Source organism: Bombus terrestris, chromosome 4, assembly GCF_910591885.1.
Source record: "Bombus terrestris chromosome 4, iyBomTerr1.2, whole genome shotgun sequence".
In the NCBI taxonomy this organism is placed as follows: domain Eukaryota; kingdom Metazoa; phylum Arthropoda; class Insecta; order Hymenoptera; family Apidae; genus Bombus; species Bombus terrestris.
The window spans coordinates 2569948-2593886 of record NC_063272.1 but is presented as its reverse complement, the minus strand read 5'-3'; the positions used below and the strand labels follow the sequence as shown (position 1 = coordinate 2593886).

Below are 23939 nucleotides of genomic sequence, written 5' to 3'. Positions count from 1 at the left end.
ATGTTATTTAAGTTTTACTACTGGAAAGGACATTTAAGTTTGAAGGCAGGCAAGTCTACTGTTCTTAAAGCTGACATTTAGACATCTAAGATTTTTTGTGTCTTTATTGACAAAAATATATTTGACTTTGCATATCCAAAATAAAGGATTTGCGTTATCTAAAATAAATAGATCATCTTTCTTTAGAAAATTCAATGTGGTGAAATTAGAATATGAGATAAAAGAAATACTATGCATACTTATTGTTCTTCTTAAAAATTAAAGGAATACTCATAATCCTAAAACATCCTTTCTATGTTGTACTAGATATATATACAATTAAAATGTGTAATAATGTGAATGATAAACTAGTTCGAATAATTATTTTGCTTAAACGTAAGTTAATTGAAATCAGATGAATGTTATACACGCATTATACCGTGCATTATGAACTATTGATTGATTGATGCTCATATTTAATTATTAACGAGAAAATTAGAAAAATCAAATTGAATTTAATCTGTCCTTCTTATATTTATTAAGATGAGTTCTGGGGCTTGAAACACTCGAGATTAGAAATTTTGATTAATATTTCACATTATGACTGGACGCTTGTTCTAATATCTTTTGTACGAGATACACTATACATACACAAGATCAAAATGGAATTTCGAAACGGTCGTATCGTTCAACAAAAGTCTCTTTTATCTTTGATTCTCTTCATAAAAATGCAATTCTCCTTTACAGAACATCATATAACATTTATTGTACGATATATTGTTCAATTATATTTCGAAATTTTCAGCTTCGAATCTTTGTTTAATTATACTGTAGAATTAAATATCATGCGTTATTTAAATATAGAGATAGACTAAACTTTTGTCCACATTTATTAAAGCTGTATCAACTGAGATGTTTAAATTTGCGAAATTTCATGGACTTTTATATTTAATTTTTCATCATGAATCCCGCTTTGCGATACAATACATATTAGATTTATAATATCTTAAATTTACAGTACCAATGCTGATTTTATCTGAAACTATTTGTTTGCAAATGATATCTTTCTTCGTTGGAATTACCCTTCACTTATAAATTAATAATTATTAACATTGAACAGTATTGTTAAACTTCAATAAAAATAGGATCGATAACTAAATGTTAGTTAAAGAAACTTCCTATTACAGGTATAACAAATCATATTGAATTTTGTTTAGAAAACAATAATAAAAATGGGTGTCTTTTTGTGAAAATAATTTACAGCATATCACTCGACTTATTCATATAAGAGATATTAGTTTGTTTAAATACCCTGTTGCACCCTTTTATTCATTTTCAACCCAATTTTTTCACAACATTAAAAAATATTTTAAGCCTGAAGAAAAACAGGAAAAACTTCTTATTAGCATGATTTCATGCTAAACATCCTCTTAAGATATTATAAATCTTTCTTCTTTACTAAAACCAGAGCCTAACTGAAATATACGAGTATCGCAACAGGATTAATCGTAATACATGATTAAATACAAGCAATATGTAAGCTATATTTTTACTTTTTACTTCAGAAATAAATATTTCACCAGCATCGTCTTTAGCTTAAGGAAAATAAACTTGTGAAATTTAATTTAAAGCTTCGTAAAACATGGAAATGTTGCAGGATAACAAATCAGAAAAGATATATTAAATAAATCACAGTTCAGGTATCTATAACATGTGATTCTCTTAACAAATCTGTTTCATTCATCAAGCAACTGCAAAATTTCCGTAAAATCAGAAGCGGTTTCACAAATTATAGGCATTCGTAAACATGATAGATAAGAGTTAGTATCGCGGCGTTTTAGAGTATCTATGAGCGTAATATGGAAAGTAAAAAGATGTATAATAAAAATAGTTCACTTTCCAAGCTATCACTAACATTGTGACGAATTATTATACATATAACGGCTCACGAAAGTACTCGGACGCTTACAGAAACTTTCCATGAATATTTTGTTGAAGTTTTTCATGAATTTCAAGATGCATTAGGCTGTCTAAAAAGTTTCTTTCGTTTTGTTCTATTACTACAAAATAGATCATACATAAATCGATAAAATAATATAAAACAAAAAGTGTCGTGCATCTATTATTTCCTTATGAAACGAAAGAAACTTTTGAAACGAATGTAAATAGGAATTATAAGATGCTTATTGATTACCATCGGTATTTGGACAGTTAATTATGTATTGTATAAATAAGTCACAATATTTTTAGTAGGAGCATTTTTATCCCTAATCAATCATATGTTTAAAAATACTCTTTACATTGTACATTAGTTTTTTGCTATGTGTACGTCTGGAATAAGCATCTTCTAGTTTCCATATATATATTTCCAAATTAGTCTCAATTTTTACCGGTGTAATCATGATAGACACGTCTCGTTACATTGAAGTGAAGTGAAGAAAAACACTAACAAACATAATATATATTCGCAGAAATCTTCTATCTAATATTTTCGTCAACTACTGTATACACATTTATTAGATATTTGTGTGAGATTAAAATCGACAGATACGATAAAAGAATATTGTAGAGGTATAGCAATAAGAAAGTACAAGGAAAGTATAGCTCGTTAATTTGAATTACACCAGATTGTCAGTCATCTATTAGGTCGTGTTAATCTCTGAATAAATTCTTAAATAAATAAGTGTTAATAAAGATAAAGATAAAGAAGTGTTAATTAAACTAGAGACACTTAACATTTATTAGCATTTGTTCTTCCCCATTAATTGTTGAATAGGTCCTTTAGGGAAGAACAGAGAGACGGTTCGCTGGATTCCGTCTGATTCCGATTTTGATTCTTGGTATTTGAAAACCAATTTGTCACTTTGCCTGACATTGGTTTGTTCGGAGATACCGAGGGCTTTCCGCTCGACCCGGAAGCCCCCGTATCGTTTCCCTTTTGCGCCGTTAACATCTTCTCAATTGCGCTACCAAATACCTACGGACAAAATTGTTCTTATAAATTTATGAATATTATGTGTTTACGTATTTGAATGAAAATTTTTATGAAACGAGATTTCGCGTTAAAATACGTAATAGTAAATACGATAATTTACACGTTCTTTTTACCAAGATGAAAATGTATATATAAATTTACTTGATGTATATGTAAATAGAAATATTTATATGTAATATTTATATGCTTGTATTTAAAATATTTTCATGCTTAAAGAATAAAGGTCATAATGTTATAAATATTTAAATCCTTGCACCTCTCCTTTATCGCGTAAGAAAGAGAAACTAAAAGTTTCACTCCAGAGAATGAGCTTCGTTCTAAAACAAATCAAATAACATATATTTCAGTATTTAACTGTTATTTAATATTCCTAATATTCCTAATAATATTTAATATTCCTATATTATTAATATAGATGAGAAGTGGATAAGATAGTTTACAATCATTAAGTACAGTATCGCAGATCCACCATCAGAGATCAGTAATATTAAAATAAAATTCATGTTGGATTAAAAGTGTGGTTAAGTTGGGGCTAACCCCAAATTTGCAAATTTTGACTTAAGTCAAAAAGTGGCCATTTTTGCACCTCCTCGCGAACGAAAAATTCTTGTGCGACGTTTAAGAGAATTTATCAAAAAAAAAAAAAAAACAAAGAATTATTAGCATTTATACGAAATGTGACATGGAAGTTGAAAAAGATGAGTGTAGAGATGAAAAAATTAAGCAGAGGTCAAACTTACGCGCTACACGGTAAAACAATTGAAGTTTAAAATCGAACGAATCAGAATTACTGCGAGATCGTTGGTGGCTATTGTTCTCGTAGCAACAAACTAATGGTACTTCAGATTCGTTTGATTTCAAACTACAATTGATTTATCAATAGAGTTGTCGAAGAATTATTTTGTCGATATCGGTGTAGAACAATAATCAACAACGATCTCGCTGTACTTCATATTTCCTCTATTACAATCGTCGATTCATTTACCAGCAGAGCATCTGAAGAATTATTTCACATGGATCATGTAGAAAAAAAACGAACACGAAAATGGAACTGTAATAACATTTTTTATTCCTTGCTGAGAGCCGTTCTTAAACATTTTTCCCTTCGCAAGAAGATCGGAAAATAACCACTTTTGACGCTCTGTTTTCATCCCATATGAATTTTATCTTTAATATTGCCGATTGATAATAATGTCACTGCGATATTGTCCGCAATGATTGCAAATTATCTTCTCCACGTTTCACCTATATCGATAATACAGAATATCAAACAAGAATTATTTAATTTCACGTTGTTGTTGACTTTATTAATTTTTACGATAAAGTGCATTCTCTGGAAGAGATTTTACGATTTACGATTTTCTTTTTCATTCCCCCTTTCACCTACGATGGCTCTTAAACAAGAAACGATATCGTAACGAGAAATACAACTTACCTGAGCGTCCACTTTGGTTCCACTAGTGTTGTCCCATACGACTTTGTGTTTGTCCCATACGACTTCACCGCCTTCACTACCTTCGATTTATCCAACTTGAGACTTAAACTGGGCGTTACCAAATCTTCCGGCTTCTTCGACATCGGTTGGTGTCTCTTCGTGAACCAATTCGACGGTGCCATAAAGGTCGAAATAGCGGCTTTCGAGGATCCGCTAAGCTTACTTTTAGCTCCGTGCAATGTCGACACGTCGAAGCTGTTGGAACGGAAGCTCTTCGATCGACTTCCTTTCTGTTCGGTCGTTTTTCCGGGCCAGTTTGAAGAAATTCCCTTCAGATCTCCGGTTACCGTTATCCACTTCATATATAGAGTTTGAAATCTTTCTCAAAATTTTGAAAGATCCTTTCCTAATTTCTTCCAGCTTATTTCTATTCATTCTGTTTCCGTTGTGGGTGAAGACCGTATCACCAATTTTAAACTCGTGTTCTCGTCTTTTTTTGCCGTATTTTTGTTTGTTGATTTCGAAATTTCTTGCTGAGTTTTTAAATGCTTCTTCTCTGTCTCTTTTTAAGTTTATCTTCTTCTCTGTTATTCCCTTAGGGATGATTTCGATCATTTTCCCATACAGTAAGTGATTTGGGGCAAATCCCGTTACACTGTGTCTGGTGTGATTGTATTCTTCTACGCTTTTTTCTGCGATCTTTGTCCAGTTTCTTTTTTTTCGAATTGATCTTGCATCTCATTCTGTTTACTAATGTTTGATTTACCCTCTCGTTTAGTCCATTGGAGGATGGACAGTCTGTCGAGGTGAAAAATAATTTAATGTTTTTCTCTCTCGCGTACTCTTGAATTTCCTTGGATGTCATCGTTGGGTATCGGTCTGCAAGGATAATTTTTATGGAGTCAGTTTCTCCTGTCGAGTTTATAAGTTTTATGATATCTTCCGCGCGTTGTGTTTTCGATGTGGACATAAAAACAGCCCTTGAAAAGTGATTTATGAGTATATGCATATACTTCTTTGGTGAGTTGTTGTTGGAAAAACCTCGGACCGTATCGAATGACATTATTTCAAACGGTTTCCTCGCTGGTCCTAGTCTCGACATAAGCCCGATCGGTCTTCTCGTTCTGCTTTTATTCCTAATGCAAGTTTCGCATTGTTTGCAGAATTTGTCGACAATTCGGTCCATATTTTTGAAATAATAAAAGGATCGGATTTTTTTCAATATGTGATTCCTTCCAACATGGCCAAAGAAATCATGCACCGTCTTTATGATATGCTCGCCAAACTCTTGTGAGACGAATATACGTTGGCGTCCTTTAATATTTTTAAAAAAAATCTCTGATTTTTTTATAAGGTCTTTCGTATTTTTAATATCTTCTCTGTTTTCTTTCTGATCTCGGATTATATCTTGCTTTTTATAATATTCGCTACTTTCAAAACCTCTTCTTCGTTCTCAAAACTTTCTAAGACGGGGTTCCTGGATAGTGCGACTGCCTCTATGTTGTGTTTTCCTGGTGAGTAGATGACTTTGAAGTCGTACTGCGATAAGTAGTGCATCAGGTCTCCAAAAGTTTCATCGGTTCTTGCTTTGATTCTCATTGATTCCAACGGTTTATGGTCTGAAAGGACAGTGAAGTATCTACCGATTAACTAATGCTGCCAGTACTGAATCGCCTCTTTGATAGCAAGACATTCAAGGTGGATTGCTTTGGTAAGCGATTAGTATCTGCGAATTCGTAGAATTCGTGGATAATTCTCGAGCTGTTTCGTGCGCACGCGATTTTAAGTGGCACGCAAACAGGTGCACCTATCCGCGTAGCGCAAGAAATGTATCACGGAGGTCGTTGCAGGTAATATCCATCGACAGACGGGACAATTCGGGTGCACAATCTATGCCTATGACTGTGCAGTAGGGCATACTCTTCTCGACCACTTGTCTGGCGCCAACCACCACTATTGTCTCGCGAAGGCCAAGCTGTAAATCTTCGTTGCTTATACCGTTTTCTTGGTGAGTGTTAATTTTTTACTTATTCGATGGTATAATAATACCGTTATTACGAGGTAAAAGTTTTTGGATGTGTGATTTCTTGATTGAAGAGACGCTATCATTATTAAAAGTTTGAATATCCCGCCACTAGCGAGGGAAACATAATACAGAATGATTCTTTCATTTGCTTACATTCGATTTCTTAATTTTACTCCTATTCTCCTTTTTAATTCGTAATTTAATTGTGAGGACATATGCTATGGAGCAATTTTTGTTACATTTAGCATCGTTGCTTTATTTGTTAAGACTGTTGAGCAATACGATCGTTTACTTTATTTACTGCCTTGTTTGCTATTATTTTACTTTTAAAGACAGGTATTTTGGAAATATAAACTTCTACATATTGGTATAATATTGATATACTTAAAAATGTCGTTTAGTGAATAGGAAAATAGGACACTAAAGGTTTAACTAATTGAAAACGATTTAGTTATTGAAGATAGTACTTGCTGAGCAAATGGATCGCGAAGTTGACATAATGCTACAAATGATACACGCTTCAAAGAGAATTAAACAGAAAACGATGATCATTGAACTCGAACTTGATCTTAAAGCAGTCGTGCGATATGACAACTCTCGATTTTAGCGATTCTTCACTCTTGACTCTCCGGTGGCTAACTGACGATCAACGACTGTGATGTCGAAATATTAGGTCATTCGAAAAGTTTCTTTCGTTTTATAAGGAAATAATGGATGCACAACATTTTTCGTTTTATATTATTTTATCGAATTACGTATGATCCATTTTGTTCTGTCAAAATAGGTTTCATGTTGTATGAAGATGCATCGTTGTAAAAGACGTGTCTGCAAAAGAAAAACACAACCTAATATATTGATGGCCGTTAGGTCTATCGAAGTTTTCTGATCCTTTCGGTTTGTTGGCATTTCCGCTTTATTGTCTATGTTGTCTGTATGTCGGCGATGATTTTCGCGGTGCTATAATTGAAACCAAAGAAGCCTCTGGAAAGAGGATCGTTATGCCGAGGCCTAATTGTATCTCTCGCAGGACTAAGGAAACTAAACACTAGAGAGAAGATGTAAAGTTTTGTTTGAAGTGAGATCCACTTGAACGGTATTAATAACTTTAGAATAAGAAGAAGGAAATTAATCGGTGTGCAAATTCTAACGGAATACAGTTACATTAAAATACGTCGATGTGACTTTAATTTTGAAGGAGGAAAGAAACGAAAATTAATGTCGTTACGCTGTAATTCAGTTGAAGCCTGAAGTGAAGTAAATTCGATAACGTAATACCACGTAGGGATATATTCTGCACGAGGAGCTGCTAGGAGATACGTATAAATTGATAAAAACAGCATAGTAATAATATATGGATCGCGGTAAAGATCGAAAATGTTTAATTTCCAATAATATTTTCCTATACGAAAGAGGAAAGTTTTAAGGAAAGTAGACGATCTCTCGTAAATTGATGGAACTTTGGTAATTCAAAGTTTCCTTGAATTGTGATAACTTTTTGACAGTGAAGTACAGTTGTTACCTTGTGTGAGATAGAAAACTGCATAATCGACTGGAAGTTTCTGTACGAGATATTGAAACATCGATTATGTTTTACGAGTTTTCCAAACAATATCGAATCGTTACATATGTCGTATAATTTCTGCTCGTCGTAAATTCGTAATAAAACGAATAATTTGATAACGATCGCAAATTTCTTCTTTTTTATTTCAAACTTATCTTTCTTATTTTCCCTTCCATAAAAATTAAAGTAATATTAACATATACATACTAACACGATATATACAAGGCGAGTTACTTGAGAGTTTGAAACGAAATATTTTTTATATTTTTAAATATATCGAAAAATGTTTCGGATAAAAGCTGAACTGAAATTCTGCGTGCAAAAATTATTAATTCACTTACGTCGAAGAAATATTAGTTTAACAGATATTTTAATTTTTATTTAGTGAAATTTATCGTACGAAAGACAAGCACGAAGACAAATACGAAAGTAGCGTCTTGTGTCTTTCCTTGTCTCTTATACCTAAAATATTTACTAAACTAATGGTTTTTCGATGCAAGAAGGTTAATAAATAACATTTTATAGAGAATTCTGAGCTGCATCGATTAATGTATTAAGAACTGTGTGATTCCATTTGAAGAAACAAAGTCGACCTTAGCACGATGGTTGCGCCACCACCTATAGAAAAGCTAGCAACGTCTAAATATGTCCTCCTTACAACCATCAAACTTTTATCCGAAGCATTTTTCGATATAATGAATAGTGTCGAAAATATTACGGCTCAAACCCTTGGCAAATCTTCGCATAGCCAATATATCTTCGAAATCGATTTTCTCAAGAATGAGCATTGGCACGCGGATGCTCCGTCTTACATTTTCGATTAATTTTTTTCAAGATCATCCTTTACCTTGCTCTTGCATAATTAAATAATTTGAAAATTTATAATAATATGTATATATAGAAATTTAATAGAAACAAATAGCAGGTGGACTTGTTAGATGGTCAGAAAATTATAGATTGTTATGTTTATGTATCGTTCGTATGACACGCTGTAAAAGTAAGAAACGATAATTATAAATTTATCGAAATATATTTATTATAAAGAGAAAAGAGAAAATGGCAGGGAAATATAGAGGAAAATTTGTTCGTAGGACGCTTCGTATTCAAGAGATTCCAAGATTGAAAATTTGCCTACCAAGTATACTTGAACTTGGCTCATTACGTGATAAATTAAAAAAATGTACTTTTCTTGAAAACAAAGCGTCTTGAGAATAAATTTTGTTCCACATTCTCAGTTTATTTTCACACGTAGAATTAGCCAGTCCAGAATTAGCCATGTTCTAGTACGCTTGGTAAATTTTGAAACGCGATCTTCTCGAAAATAAAGAATCCTGTATATTCGAATTTAAGTTGTCAAACGAAACCGATTTATACAAATCAAATGTATATCATCGAATATACAATTTGTTAAATAATACTCGTTTTAATCTGCTTATGAAAGATTATGATACACGAAGAACTTGTCGTTAGAATCAAATTATTTCTTTCGCTAAGCTTCGAATCTCAAAAATTTAACGTAGATATTTCCATTAGGTATTTTGGCATCGGAAGGAAAATTCCACGAACTTGAACCACTTTTTATTACTTTTCCGTCAAAACAATTCCCTGCTTCGTCTGATATTTATTAACGGATCATTCGTTTAAACTCGCGATTTGATCACATTGTGGCTGTTATAAATATTTTGAGGCTGTCGGCGATATTATGCTTCCCGTCGCACCTGTACAAGTTTCAAATGGAATCTTCAAATGGAATCACACAGTTCTTAATACATTAATCGATGCAGCTCAAAATTCTCTATAAAATGTTATTTATTAACCTTCTTGCATCGAAAAACCATTAGTTTAGTAAATATTTTAGGTATAAGAGACAAGGAAAGACACAAGACGCTACTTTCGTATTTGTCTTCGTGCTTGTCTTTCGTACGATAAATTTCACTAAATAAAAATTAAAATATCTGTTAAACTAATATTTCTTCGACGTAAGTGAATTAATAATTTTTGCACGCAGAATTTCAGTTCAGCTTTTATCCGAAACATTTTTCGATATATTTAAAAATATAAAAAATATTTCGTTTCAAACTCTCAAGTAACTCGCCTTGTATATATCGTGTTAGTATGTATATGCTAATATTACTTTAATTTTTATGCAAGGGAAAATAAGAAAGATAAGTTTGAAATAAAAAAGAAGAAATTTGCGATCGTTATCAAATTATTCGTTTTATTACGAATTTACGACGAGCAGAAATTATACGAAATATGTAACGATTCGATATTGTTTGGAAAACTCGTAAAACATAATCGATGTTTCAATATCTCGTACAGAAACTTCCAGTCGATTATGCAGTTTTCAAGGTAACAACTGTACTTCACTATCAAAAAGTTATCACAATTCAAGGAAACTTTGAATTACCAAAGTTCCATCAATTTACGAGAGATCGTCTACTTTCCTTAAAACTTTCCTCTTTCGTATAGGAAAATATTATTGGAAATTAAACATTTTCGATCTTTACCGCGATCCATGTATTATTACTATGCTGTTTTTATCAATTTATACGTATCTCCTAGCAGCTCCTCGTGCAGAATATATCCCTACGTGGTATTACGTTATCGAATTTACTTCACTTCAGGCTTCAACTGAATTACAGCGTAACGACATTAATTTTCGTTTCTTTCCTCCTTCAAAATTAAAGTCACATCGACGTATTTTAATGTAACTGTATTCCGTTAGAATTTGCACACCGATTAATTTCCTTCTTCTTATTCTAAAGTTATTAATACCGTTCAAGTGGATCTCACTTCAAACAAAACTTTACATCTTCTCTCTAGTGTTTAGTTTTCTTAGTCCTGCGAGAGATACAATCAGGCCTCGGCATAACGATCCTCTTTCCAGAGGCTTCTTTGGTTTCAATTATAGCACCGCGAAAATCATCGCCGACATACAGACAACATAGACAATAAAGCGGAAATGCCAACAAACCGAAAGGATCAGAAAACTTCGATAGACCTAACGGCCATCAATATATTAGGTTGTGTTTTTCTTTTGCAGACACGTCTTTTACAACGATGCATCTTCATACAACATGAAACCTATTTTGACAGAACAAAATGGATCATACGTAATTCGATAAAATAATATAAAACGAAAAATGTTGTGCATCCATTGTAAAAGTTCGAGCTATCGCGGGGAGACGCGGTCGTTAGAATACGCGTCAACGAGAGTCGTAAATTCCCGTTACGATTAGAATAATCGACACCACGAATAGTTCGATCCCCGTATTTCGGTTAGGATAATCGGGGTGGTTGATGCGGTATAACACTGAGAGTCACAGAATTATAATAATGTATATTTCCAACACTTAGTCTACACGATTGAAAAGATATCAACAATTAACAACCTTATCGCACGCAGATAATATAAATGTATACAATATAGAGCAAGGCTCTTACAATTGAGCTTAGTCTCTTGGTGGACGTAGCACGATATGATACTTAATAGAATAAGCGAATGTTTGGCTCAATGTGTAATGTTCGACGCGTCACAAGGAACTGATCGACTTTGGATGATTTCTTTGTCTCATCTTTAAGACGACCCCCACTATACTTAGGTCACGCCACCGTTCGCGCCTATGATCACGTATGTCTCTTCTTGCGTGGAAAACGTAACGGACCAAATTCGATGTTTCGAGAACTCGTTGCTCGGCGACAGCTATGGGCTCGTCGATACATTGTATATGATCCGGCGGTCAGATAAGACGATCTGACTGAGACATTGTAGGGCCGCGAGTGACGGTTAGAAAATACAGCCTGTGTTAAGCCTCGTGGCGTAACATCCATTATTTCCTTATAAAACGAAAGAAACTTTTCGAACGACCTAATATTTCGACATCACAGTCGTTGATCGTCAGTTAGCCACCGGAGAGTCAAGAGTGAAGAATCGCTAAAATCGAGAGTTGTCATATCGCACGACTGCTTTAAGATCAAGTTCGAGTTCAATGATCATCGTTTTCTGTTTAATTCTCTTTGAAGCGTGTATCATTTGTAGCATTATGTCAACTTCGCGATCCATTTGCTCAGCAAGTACTATCTTCAATAACTAAATCGTTTTCAATTAGTTAAACCTTTAGTGTCCTATTTTCCTATTCACTAAACGACATTTTTAAGTATATCAATATTATACCAATATGTAGAAGTTTATATTTCCAAAATACCTGTCTTTAAAAGTAAAATAATAGCAAACAAGGCAGTAAATAAAGTAAACGATCGTATTGCTCAACAGTCTTAACAAATAAAGCAACGATGCTAAAAGTAACAAAAATTGCTCCATAGCATATGTCCTCACAATTAAATTACGAATTAAAAAGGAGAATAGGAGTAAAATTAAGAAATCGAATGTAAGCAAATGAAAGAATCATTCTGTATTATGTTTCCCTCGCTAGTAGCGGGATATTCAAACTTTTAATAATGATAGCGTCTCTTCAATCAAGAAATCACACATCCAAAAACTTTTACCTCGTAATAACGGTATTATTATACCATCGAATAAGTAAAAAATTAACACTCACCAAGAAAACGGTATAAGCAACGAAGATTTACAGCTTGGCCTTCGCGAGACAATAGTGGTGGTTGGCGCCAGACAAGTGGTCGAGAAGAGTATGCCCTACTGCACAGTCATAGGCATAGATCGTGCACCCGAATTGTCCCGTCTGTCGATGGATATTACCTGCAACGACCTCCGTGATACATTTCTTGCGCTACGCGAATAGGTGCACCTGTTTGCGTGCCACTTAAAATCGCGTACGCACGAAACAGCTCGAGAATTATCCACGAATTCTACGAATTCGCAGATACTAATCGCTTACCAAAGCAATTCACCTTGAATGTCTTGCTATCAAAGAAGCGATTCAGTACTGGCAGCATTAGTTAATCGGTAGATACTTCACTGTCCTTTCAGACCATAAACCGTTGGAATCAATGAGAATCAAAGCAAGAACCGATGAAACTTTTGGAGACCTGATGCACTACTTATCGCAGTACGACTTCAAAATCATCTACTCACCAGGAAAACACAACATAGAGGCAGTCGCACTATCCAGGAACCCCGTCATAGAAAGTTTTGAGAACGAAGAAGAGGTTTTGAAAGTAGCGAATATTATAAAAAGCAAGATATAATCCGAGATCAGAAAGAAAACAGAGAAGATATTAAAAATACGAAAGACCTTATAAAAAAAATCAGAGATTTTTTTTAAAAATATTAAAGGACGCCAACGTATATTCGTCTCACAAGAGTTTGGCGAGCATATCATAAAGACGGTGCATGATTTCTTTGGCCATGTTGGAAGGAATCACATATTGAAAAAAATCCGATCCTTTTATTATTTCAAAAATATGGACCGAATTGTCGACAAATTCTGCAAACAATGCGAATATATAGGAATAAAAGCAGAACGAGAAGACCGATCGGGCTTATGTCGAGACTAGGACCAGCGAGGAAACCGTTTGAAATAATGTCATTCGATACGGTCCGAGGTTTTTCCAACAACAACTCACCAAAGAAGTATATGCATATACTCATAAATCACTTTTCAAGGGCTGTTTTTAAGTCCACATCGAAAACACAACGCGCGGAAGATATCATAAAACTTATAAACTCGACAGGAGAAACTGACTCCATAAAAATTATCCTTGCAGACCGATACCCAGCGATGACATCCAAGGAAATTCAAGAGTACGCGAGAGAGAAAAACATTAAATTAATTTTCACCTCGACAGACTGTCCATCCTCCAATGGACTAAACGAGAGGGTAAATCAAACATTAGTAAACAGAATCAGATGCAAGATCAATTCGAAAAAAAAAAAGAAACTGGACAAAGATCGCAGAAAAAAGCGTAGAAGAATACAATCAGTGTAACCAGACACAGTGTAACGGGATTTGCCCCAAATCACTTACTGTATGGGAAAATGATCGAAATCATCCCTAAGGGAATAACAGAGAAGAATTGGTTCACGAAGAGACAAGGTAGTGAAGGCGGTGAAGGAAACGTTGGGTAAAAAGTACCCTAATAGCGAGGTCAAACACAAAGTCGTATGGGACAACACTAGTGGAACCAAAGTGGACGCTCAGCTAAGTTGTATTTCTCGTTACGATATCGTTTCTTGTTTAAGAGCCATCGTAGGTGAAAGGAGGAATGCAAGAACGCACATAATACGCAAAAATCTATGGCAGATTCAAAGTACAGTACTCGTTGTGATATTCGGTAAAGATAATAAGTTCTCCTATGGAGATTTCATTTTTCAAATTATTCTCGTAAAAGTACGTATTTGCATAAATAAATAGCACACGGTCTCTGCGTAAATACCCAGGCCAGTTATAAATATTTCAGTTTGCCAACGATATCCCAACATGTAGGACACTCACATGTGTGCTACTTCGTGAGCGATGATAAAGGCGCTGGTCAAGCCTTCGTCTCGATTTAACGCGCACGATCTCGCGGGATAGCATACTCCTGACACAGGTGCGTAACCGGAAGGACCTCGTATATCTAATCGCGTCAACCATACAGCAACATCGTGATTTACGTCCTTCGAGGACAGCATCTTTCTGTTCCATTTGTTCACGTTCTCGAGAGATCGTCTGGCATCGCCACGGCGGACCTACGACAACGTTTAATATTTTCTTAATAAAAGCTAGCAAATATTACGAATATATTATATTTATTATTACATCATACATTATATACTATATATAAATATTCGTCAATGATAATAAATATATGTGCAAGTAATCGTGTTGTTGATTGTAATCAAATGTAACTTGTAACGCTATTAGTATTTTAATCTTCCTGAAAAATGTTGAAATGTTGATTCAACAGCAGAGAAGAATAGCAGAAAAAGAAAAGTAAAAGGAATCGCAAGTGTCGTATATCAATGATATTATCATAGGTCTATAACATTAAATTAAGATTCTTAAGAGATGAAAAAGGTTTAATAGTCGATTATACAGATATTTCGGATACACGATAAATGCGAGGTTTGTCAATGATCCGTGAAAATTGTTTGTTTGGAAATTTGTTTCCAAGGGATCGTTCACGGTTGTCCAATTTAACAAAATGGAACTCGTTGCATTTTATCGATCTAAAACGTCATGCGCAGATATTTTGACCTATATAATTTATATACCATACACTGTACAGATAAGTAGAAAATAAAATAATTGACACTCGCATATGCGTATCTCAGATAGTTACTACTTTAGTTAAATGATTTAATTTAATGGAAATCGCTTACCATAACGTCTCGTTTTTCCGCGTATAAAATCATTCGTACGATCACTAGAATCATGTTGGATTCGAGCGACGGGTCCATGTAAATTGCACTGACCTAGGATTAAAATACGTACGAAAATGTAACAGGCGTTAAAACAGTATTACAGCCTTACAAATAAATTATTATTCAAAACTGTCGTAAATACATCGTATCTTATATAATTTTCCTAAAAAATTAATTTTATTCGTTATATTTATCTTAGGAAATGTACGTTATTAATCTCAACAGCATTGGAAAACCAATTACCGAATGGCTGAAATTAATCGATTACAAAATTCCATTACGGATAAATTATTCGCTGAACTTTTTAAAAGATACGTGTAAGCTTTGAACAGTGTAAACAGAAAATACAGAGCTTCCATCCGAGTATACGATCGAGATGTTTGAAAGCAAGTAGCGTACCTTGAAAATACAGAGATACGCATAACTCTGCCCTATGTTTCCCGGTTGCTTGCGTACATGTGTAGGAGGAGGTATTCTATATCTAAGTATAATAACAGAATTTCGTTTGGTATTACTTACGATGTTTAAAGGAGCCAAGGTATATTGCTGTACTCGAATTCCATGAAAATCTACCACGGAGTAATCAGCAGCTATTCCAAGCTCTAACCATCGTGGCGGCGAATCCTTAGCAGTTGGTCTTTTCTCTAGAAATGACTTATCTTAGAAATCGACTTATCTTCCACGAAATTAGAAAGTCTACTCGACTCGACTTGATAGATTAAACGCATGATTATTAAAAGCATAAATTAATATCTACGAGCAAGTATTCGTGGAATAATTATTATGATATAAATAATTATTTCAAAAGTATAATTTCAAAAATATCAATTCGGTATCACCGTGAATTTCATCCTGCAAATTTCTTTAAAATTCTTGACAAATTTTGGTAAACGTATTCCTCCAGCAAATTTGTCTATTTTTCTATTTTTTTACATTAAATTAGGTAAGATAGATAAAGATTCGTGCAATGGACAATATACATATGTGTAATAGACAGGGAATAATAAAATAAATTAAAAACAGCGAAATATAGAGGAACGTGTAGAAGATCAAGCGAGAGTGGAACGCAATAGGGAGAATAATTGTAAACCGAGTTCCTTTTAAGGCTGAAGATAAGCTATTCTTATATTACATGCTGTTATTATTACTTTTGTACACGATAGATTGGAATATCAGTACAATTTCTTTCTTTCAGTAATATTCGATGATTCGTTAATTTATTAACCGCTATATTGTACGTGGTAAGTAGAAAAGCAACGATTGTACAAGAATGGCATTTGGAAAAATATTTGACTTACTTGATAATCTGTTCCTTTGCCATTTAGGACCAGAGAAGTATCCAATTTCCTCGGGATTTGTTATTTTATATAGGTTGGGGTTGATAATCAATCTCGGATCCACTCGGATTGGTTATCACACCTTTTATTTTCTCTCTTATACAAAACACCAAATCACACAGCAAACGTCTAAACTCTCCCAATGCGTCTTAGCAATTGAGGCGTGGTCGACTCCTATGACAAAAGAGCGTAGTTAGGAGTCGTACCAACATAACCCTAGTAACCTTTTAGTAACTAGCGGTCATACCAACTGAGCATTTCTCAACAGTATTTACGTCGATCGATAATTCTTCCACTATTGTATCGTTGTATTCTGTGGAGACATCGTCTTTTTCATCGTACAGAATCAATTTCTCAGCTTCTGGGTATTCCACGTCGAAGACGTCACCGGAAAGATTATAAAATCCCTGAACATCGTGGCTTAAGGAATCGCGTTTGCTTCGTTTCGACTTTCTCTTACTTTCTTCAACTTCAAATTTATTCGATTTCCCTGTAACCGAATTATCAACGTTTTACCACGTTTGCCTGTCTTATCTTCGCTATTCTCGTTACGGATAAAATGAACAAATAGTTGCAAAATTTCTGAAATTGTAAATACGACCAGACTGGAACGTATCGACGACATATACGGTGTCACAAAATTGTGACAAGTCAATATTCCAGTTGTTAGTTTGTTGAATTTACGCCGCCGCTGATTAAACGTATCACGCTTTAATAGAAAATTCAATTTCCCAGCGGGGAAAATGGAATTTTGCGCTAATTAAAGTATTGCGCTTTTGTACAAAATTCCATTGTTTTCTGTTGCCCGCGAAAATGCAATTTTACGACGGACATTTCAGACAAATTTCCATCAGACGGCTTTCCATCCGTAAAAAAGAATGCTATCTACAAAAGTGTCAATGGAAATTGATCAAAGTAACGTCAAGCAAACCCGTTTAAACAGCGAGGTAAATAGACCAATTGCTTTTAACAAAACCTGTATCGTTGCTCTTAACCGTTTCACTTTTAAATATCAATCGGCGCTGTTCCTCATTAAAATTTCGATTTAAATCGAACGAGAAATACAGCGTAACACTTGGAATTTTCTATCGTTTCTCAACCATACTTCGAACATTTACGTCGCATTCTTCCATTCATAGGATCGCGATGTTTGATTCTTCGATTTCGATACAAAAACGTTTCACAGCTTTCGACGCGGACAATTTAATTAAGAGAACAAATAATTTGTTTATAAACTGCCAATTACGTGCCTTGAATTTCCGATATATGCAATAAATTTCATTGCTACTTGACCTAAGTGGGTCATAAAGTTGCAACCGTGTAAACCGTGCCACGTAATTTTATTGCATTCAATTTTCCACGTTTCCAACAATTTATCAAATTAGAATTTACCTGCGCATCGTACGAAATTTTTCATAAAAATTGATTAATAATAGTAGATATATAGCTCCTCGTATTCGTAAAACAGATTTTTAATCTGTAAACAACGAGTCGTGGTGATTACGATACGATCGATTTTCAACTTAGCAAAATTTGTTTCCATTTAACATTCACATCCAGATTGTATTTCCTTTGTAATAAATTAATTATATAATTAAATAAATGTATTATTCGAACCGATATTCAGATACAGTTCGAGTATACTTGATAAATTTTCAGACTCGATTCTCCAAGTCGAAAATGAGAACGTTTTATCCTATACTTTTTCTTCATTTTTCCACAAGGATTCGCGTTGTTCTCGCTTTCAGACGTTGTTCCATTGCATCCTGTATATACGGGGTGTGCCAAATTTAAACCGTCAAATTGTAAGGAGTTGATTTACAGACAAGAAGAAGAAGAAGAAGAAGGAAGAACTTTATATAATGTTCGTCAACGGACGTTTCTTTACAGAATTACAAACGAGTATCGTTCGTACGAAACAGGTAACGACGCGTTTTCCATCGCAGCGTGCAAAAGTACGCTGTATTATCGTGTCAGCGCAGTTGCATGCTTTTTATCATGCGACAACAAGCCCGTGTCGTTAATAGCTACAATAATGATACAATGAAAAATTATTATCTGGTATGTTTGATTGGTCGTTGGAGAACGTTGTCCGTGTGCTCAGATAGAAGCCTGACATCGATCAACGATGGGAGTAATACGATCTCGTACACACAGTTGCTAACAATTCGATCGAGTTGCAAAAACCGCGTGTTTTTACTCGTTGCGCTAGTTGTTCACGCGAACTCGCATCTCCAGAATAAACCTTCCGTTTTACAGTTGCGAAACCATAAATACAGAAAAGAAAACGCAGTTCTTGAAACTCTGACGAAACGCTGATAATACGGTCAATTGTCGCGTGCCGTGGAATGGAAAATTCGTCGTTACTTGTTTCATACGTACGATACTTGTTTGTAACTGTGGAAAAACGCGTTTATTGCCCAGCTTCGTACGACATGTTTTTCGGTAAATATTTACAAAGCGGACAATCTCGCCATATTCAACGGCTTTGAAATATGTTTGCCAAGGCTAATATTCCGAACAACTTTTTCCTGTAATACTCTTTACCGTCGCTCTGCTTTCCGCGATATTCGCAGCAATTTCTGTCTCGACGACAGCGATGATTTCGTAGTTTCGCTTTTCTCGATATCACTGCTAAAGCTTTTCCTACCTCGAATAACCACGCAAAGCTTCGTATGAATCGTATCTATCCTGTTACTTGATACGCGAATTTAATTCGCGGTAGCCTCAGTGATGTTTCTTCCCTGTGCGAGTTGAAAATGATTATCAGAAATGCATATATATGTAGTATCGTGGACAAAAGGCCTAAGATATCTGCCGAATCGTAAACAATGTCGCGAGAACCGCGGCATCGTCGGGTACATCAAGGTGTCGTCGATCCTTTTTAAGTGGATAGTTTCGTGGAAAGGGCCCGCGTGACCCTGGCCACGGGCGTTTCGGAACACGTGTCTCGAACGGCGGGAAAAGACAAAGAAACGTTAAAGTCAGTATTAGTTGAGAAGCCGGAGAGGACGGATGCAAAAGGTGTGCAGAGTGTGAATTGAGAAGCGAGAGCGTGGGAGTGTAGAAGCCGAAGAGTGTGAATCGGGAAGTCGAAAGCCGCGTCTGAAAATAAGACGTACGACAGCATTGTAATTATTTCCTTGCTTCGAATATTATTAATTAAATCAAAACATCATTACTTGTCCTTTCCTCTAAGACCCATTAAGATACTACATATATATATAAATGTACGGACATCAACGTCCGAGACGTTCGTCCATGCCAAACGGTAACGCGTACAGGAAACATTTGTTCAAAATGACTTTGACTTTAGCTAAATTTTCAAATTGGAACTAGCTAATGGTCGTTCGCTTTGTAAATGATTATTTCTTTTTCTTCTTTTTGCCTGCAGATTAAGCCCTCCCTGTTTGACGGTTTAAATTTATTAAATTAAATTTATTAAACCGAATATATATATATATATATTCGTTTGTACTACGATTACTCTCATACTCTATGTATGGTATTATCATATCGACGCTATCAGTTCTTACAGTATCCCGATCAGAGTCAATTTTAGAATAGAAGGAGCAATTAACGGCGGATCGCAAAGTAAGAAGCTTATAACATAATTGGCAAGGAAGTCGGTAAATCGATCAACCAATCACCTACATCCAACCGTCTAACGAAAGATGAAAAGCCATCGCGATAACGATCCTTCTCACCTGCAGGATTTTCCGGATTCACAGACACGAAGCTCGAATTATTCCTGATCGACCACCACTTTTCGTTTTTCGGCTGAAACATCACATGCTGGCCATTCGTCAGCGGCTGAACGAAGAACGATCTCTGCCCGATCAACATCAAGGCGTACACTTCTTCTTCGCATATCGTCACGACGACGAAGGAACTCGCGTCTCCTTCCAAGCTGCCTTGTCGAAGATCGCAGTTCGCCTTGGCGTTACGTCGCTCGGACTTGGTTTTACCCTGGCGCACCCAATTCACGGTGAAATTCGACGACAGTATCAATCGATCGTTGGCCATGGTCCTTAAGGTCCAGTTGCTGATCTCGAGGAACACCGGCTCTTGGTGGAGATACTCGCGCCAAGTTTCTCGGTCTTCGTGGGTCGATCTTCTGTTCCGCGCGCTCTCATTCGGGATCACTCGAGGGTAAACGATCTCGTACTCCTGCAAGCTTTGCAGAAAGTCGCTCATTCGCGACTTAGTAGCGATCGTGCCGAGCAGCCACGTGGCGAGGAGAAAACTGGGAAGTTTCGATCGCGTCATGTCTCGCGCGCTTTGATCGAAATTTCAATAGGATTTTCTGGCTACCCAAAACTCGCCAGGCATGCTCGTTCACTCGCAGACGTAGTCATTGCGATGAAAGCAGCTAGTTCGCAGACCCGATATTCTCATTTCATTTCGCCGGTTCGTAACGCGTTCGAAACTCCGCGTCATATAGACGCGGATGCGACGATACTCTCGCGATCTAACATTTTCAATGTCTCGCGCTTTATCACGTAGCTCGCGCGGAAGTAATACGAAGGTGAATCGTTGGTTTTAATACACAGGGTGTTGTTTAATCGATCGTATAATGGAGAAGGGAGCGATTCTACGGTACACCAGAAATGAAATGAAATCATAGAATGCAGTGGTTTTGTAGGTAGTGCTTTATCGAAAAGATTAACCGTGAATATTTGCTCGACCTATTTATACCAAATTGATACAGAATCTTAAAATACAGACGAATCTTTCTCAATTTTCTTCGATCATCGTCTCTAGGCGTACGAAACTGCCTCGTTGAATTCGAACGTTTCTCGATTTCCTTCGACGTCTTTCAATTTCTTCTTTTTTCAATCGCCGTTCGCCTTCTCAAAGCTGTCTTCGAACAGAATTCTTAGAACGACTTCCAATTACTTTCGATTCGTCCAATCGTTTAGCTTTACGAAACTGTTTCGCTAAACTCCTTTTTCCACTGTACTTGCGTATCGTAACAAACTCGTCGGCGGTAACTCGCGTCGATTAACGATTCACCACCAGTAAAGTAACCGGGAATGCAGCAAACTAGTAGTCGGTAGAACGAAGCGGAACGTAAGTGGAGCGAGCGATAAGAGCGATCGCGACAATCGCACGCCTCGCCGTCCCATTCCCACGCGAACGAATCATCAAATTCGAGCCAAAGATTCTCACTAACTCGAAGATTCGCGCCAGTATTTTCCACGCGCGCGTCACAGAAATTCGAACGACTTTCGCGAAAAGGACGGAAGGATAAGACGATCGATCGGATCTCGGGTCGATCGCGATACCCCCGGACAGAAGGTTTCGAGGAAAAAGTGGAGTAGACGCGACGAAGGAGCGTCGTGCAGCAACTGGTGGCCAATTTATTCACCACGTGCCGTAGGAATTTAATTTTCTTTCGCGCAACAACGATCCACCATCGGAGAAAGTAGAATATAATTAATTTCGATCTCGTGTCGATCGCGACGTTCCGGATGGAACGTTTCGCCGAAGAGGTGGAATAAACGCGACGAAGGAGCGTCGTGCAGCAACCGGTGGCCAATTTTTCCACCACGTGGCACCACGTGGAAATTTAAACGTTTCCCATGAAAATGATGCACCATCGGTGAAAGTAAAATACGATAATTAATCGGTCGTCGAGTCGAACGTGATATTCCGGATAAAATTTTTCGATGAAAAAAGGGGAGTAAACGCGACGAACGAGCTTCGTGCTACGACTGGCAGCCACATGGACGGATGAACGCGGCTGGAAACGCACGCGAGTGCAGCGGCGAATTGTGCGTAAGAGTAAGCGCGAACGCGAGACTGGAAAAAGCACCAGCGCTTACCGCCCACTGAAGTTCTAATAATGGCAGCTTTATGTGCAATCACCGAGAAACGAGGATGCTGGCGAACGCATTGTTCGACCCCGACCGAGACGATTTAACAAGGGCCGAGGATTTCATCTTGAACGTTGCTCTTGTCACGACCGGCATACTTCAAATCCGATGGACCGATGATGGAGATAGAGATGTGGCGACCTTGGCGACAATGTATATCGCCGAAGTGCCTAATGAGTCATCTGTATCCTAACGGTCCTTCCACCGAATGTCCTAGAAGCGTGATAACGGTCACGTTCGCCTACAGGGTAGTGGGGATATTGAGGGATGACAAACAAAGAAGAAACAGATGTTACCGAAAGTCAAATTGTAAGAGCTTCAGTCTTGGAAAGTCACGGCTGGAGCTCAGAACAAAATCGCAGTCAGTGTAAATTCAGAATACAAGAAATAAATTCTCTTGTTTTTTTTTGTTACCTTAATTTTTTCTTTTCGTTCGAGCCCCCTGTTTTTTATTTTACGTGACACTCTCGACCCCACCAGAATTCTTCGCTTTCCCTTGAACCGCGAACTCGAGAATATCGTATTCAGTAAGGCGACGAATCTAATGAACGGGAATTAAATCTGTTCCGACAGCTTCCTTTGCCTGGATGAAAGAATAAGTACGAGAGATAAATTATGTCAGATAATGCACAGTGAGTGACTGGCAGAAAAGTCATATCTACTTACGTGTATGAATTCTAAGTAAAATTTATATTAAACATTTCTTTTTTTGCCTATTACACACTTCTTTTTCTATTCTACGATATCTGTCACACGTTTACTCGTCTCGTCGATTAGAATTCAGTTTTATAAAATTACAGCATTTCTTCTTCAAATTTTCTTCAGGGCTTTCGATATTTGCGATGCTGAGTGCGTGGTGGCTGTGCAGCTACAGCTAACAATATCCTGTATATCAGTATCTTTTATAATCTTATACAGTGGCTGTGAAAAGGTATTTATATGCGTTAGGTTGTTCCAAAAGTTTCTTTAGTTTTATAAGGAAATATAATGTTATTATTAATGAATTCTGTACGAATAAAATAAAATGGATTCTATTACTACAAAATAGATCATACACAATTCAATACAATAATATGATACAAAAAATGTACATTTATTATTTCCTCACAAAACGAAAGAAACTTTTATGCCAACCTAATGCTAATACTTACGTATCTCTATCTTTTTCAATTTTTTTTCATCAGCCGTTACATTTCACTTTCAACTAGTGTCAATAGTTCGTAGTCATACGATAGTACTATCAAGTGACGCGAAATTTATCTGTCCATCTGCATAGTGGATGGTTTTCGACCAGTGACTTTAAGCGATTTTCCACTTTCTCCGTATTTTTGCTTAGATTCCGCTTCGCTTAAAAAGATTCACATGTATCGATATGAAAATTATTGGAAGATATTCTAACA

General features: G+C 36.1%; 3 protein-coding genes and 1 long non-coding RNA gene across 5 annotated transcripts in view; 1 reads left to right on the top strand and 3 right to left on the bottom strand.

Annotated features, from left to right (window-relative positions):
• The window catches only part of LOC125384914, a 208049-nt gene extending 193718 nt beyond the window's left edge, over window positions 1-14331 (top strand). The window contains exon 2 of the mRNA XM_048405077.1: window positions 14014-14331. Within this exon, the coding sequence (XP_048261034.1) occupies window positions 14014-14331 (318 nt within the window). The remainder of the gene's footprint in view (window positions 1-14013) is intronic.
• LOC125384913 lies at window positions 2696-4809 on the bottom strand. 2 transcript variants are annotated; one of them, XR_007223769.1, is made up of 3 exons: window positions 3415-3579; window positions 3231-3291; window positions 2696-2956 (listed from the first exon to the last, which is right to left on the bottom strand). XR_007223769.1 is itself a non-coding variant. In XM_048405076.1 (3 exons), the coding sequence occupies exons 1-3, from the start codon at window positions 4769-4771 to the stop codon at window positions 2741-2743; spliced, it is 639 nt and encodes a 212-aa protein (XP_048261033.1). In that variant the 5' UTR covers window positions 4772-4809; the 3' UTR covers window positions 2696-2740. The 2 variants fall into 2 exon arrangements, 1 of the variants encoding a protein (XP_048261033.1); XM_048405076.1 differs by lacking the exon at window positions 3415-3579 and adding an exon at window positions 4410-4809.
• On the bottom strand, window positions 14198-21011 carry LOC125384922 (A disintegrin and metalloproteinase with thrombospondin motifs 12-like). Its single transcript, XM_048405094.1, has 6 exons — window positions 20368-21011; window positions 16927-17129; window positions 16622-16670; window positions 15843-15967; window positions 15282-15374; window positions 14198-14648 (listed from the first exon to the last, which is right to left on the bottom strand). Exons 1-6 carry the CDS (start codon window positions 20927-20929, stop codon window positions 14409-14411), a joined length of 1272 nt encoding a protein of 423 aa, XP_048261051.1. The 5' UTR covers window positions 20930-21011; the 3' UTR covers window positions 14198-14408.
• A 1938-nt stretch (window positions 21012-22949) lies between these two features.
• Window positions 22950-23302, bottom strand: LOC125385031. Its single transcript, XR_007223964.1, has 2 exons — window positions 23206-23302; window positions 22950-23122 (listed from the first exon to the last, which is right to left on the bottom strand). It is a non-coding gene; the product is annotated as an uncharacterized LOC125385031 (long non-coding RNA).
• Between the last annotated feature and the right edge of the window lie 637 nt (window positions 23303-23939).

Coding starts and splice junctions, on each gene's coding strand:
- LOC125384913 (XM_048405076.1), bottom strand. CDS start 4,771: ATGAAGTGGATAACGGTAACCGGAGATCTGAAGGGAATTTCTTCAAAC. Junction 3,292..4,409: donor GAACCAAAGTGGACGCTCAG/GTAAGTTGTATT, acceptor GATTTGTTTTAG/AACGAAGCTCATTCTCTGGA. Junction 2,957..3,230: donor TCTTACGCGATAAAGGAGAG/GTGCAAGGATTT, acceptor TTTTGTCCGTAG/GTATTTGGTAGCGCAATTGA.
- LOC125384922 (XM_048405094.1), bottom strand. CDS start 20,929: ATGACGCGATCGAAACTTCCCAGTTTTCTCCTCGCCACGTGGCTGCTC. Junction 17,130..20,367: donor GAATCCGGAAAATCCTGCAG/GTGAGAAGGATC, acceptor ATAAATTTGAAG/TTGAAGAAAGTAAGAGAAAG. Junction 14,649..15,281: donor CGGAAAAACGAGACGTTATG/GTAAGCGATTTC, acceptor ACGTTGTCGTAG/GTCCGCCGTGGCGATGCCAG.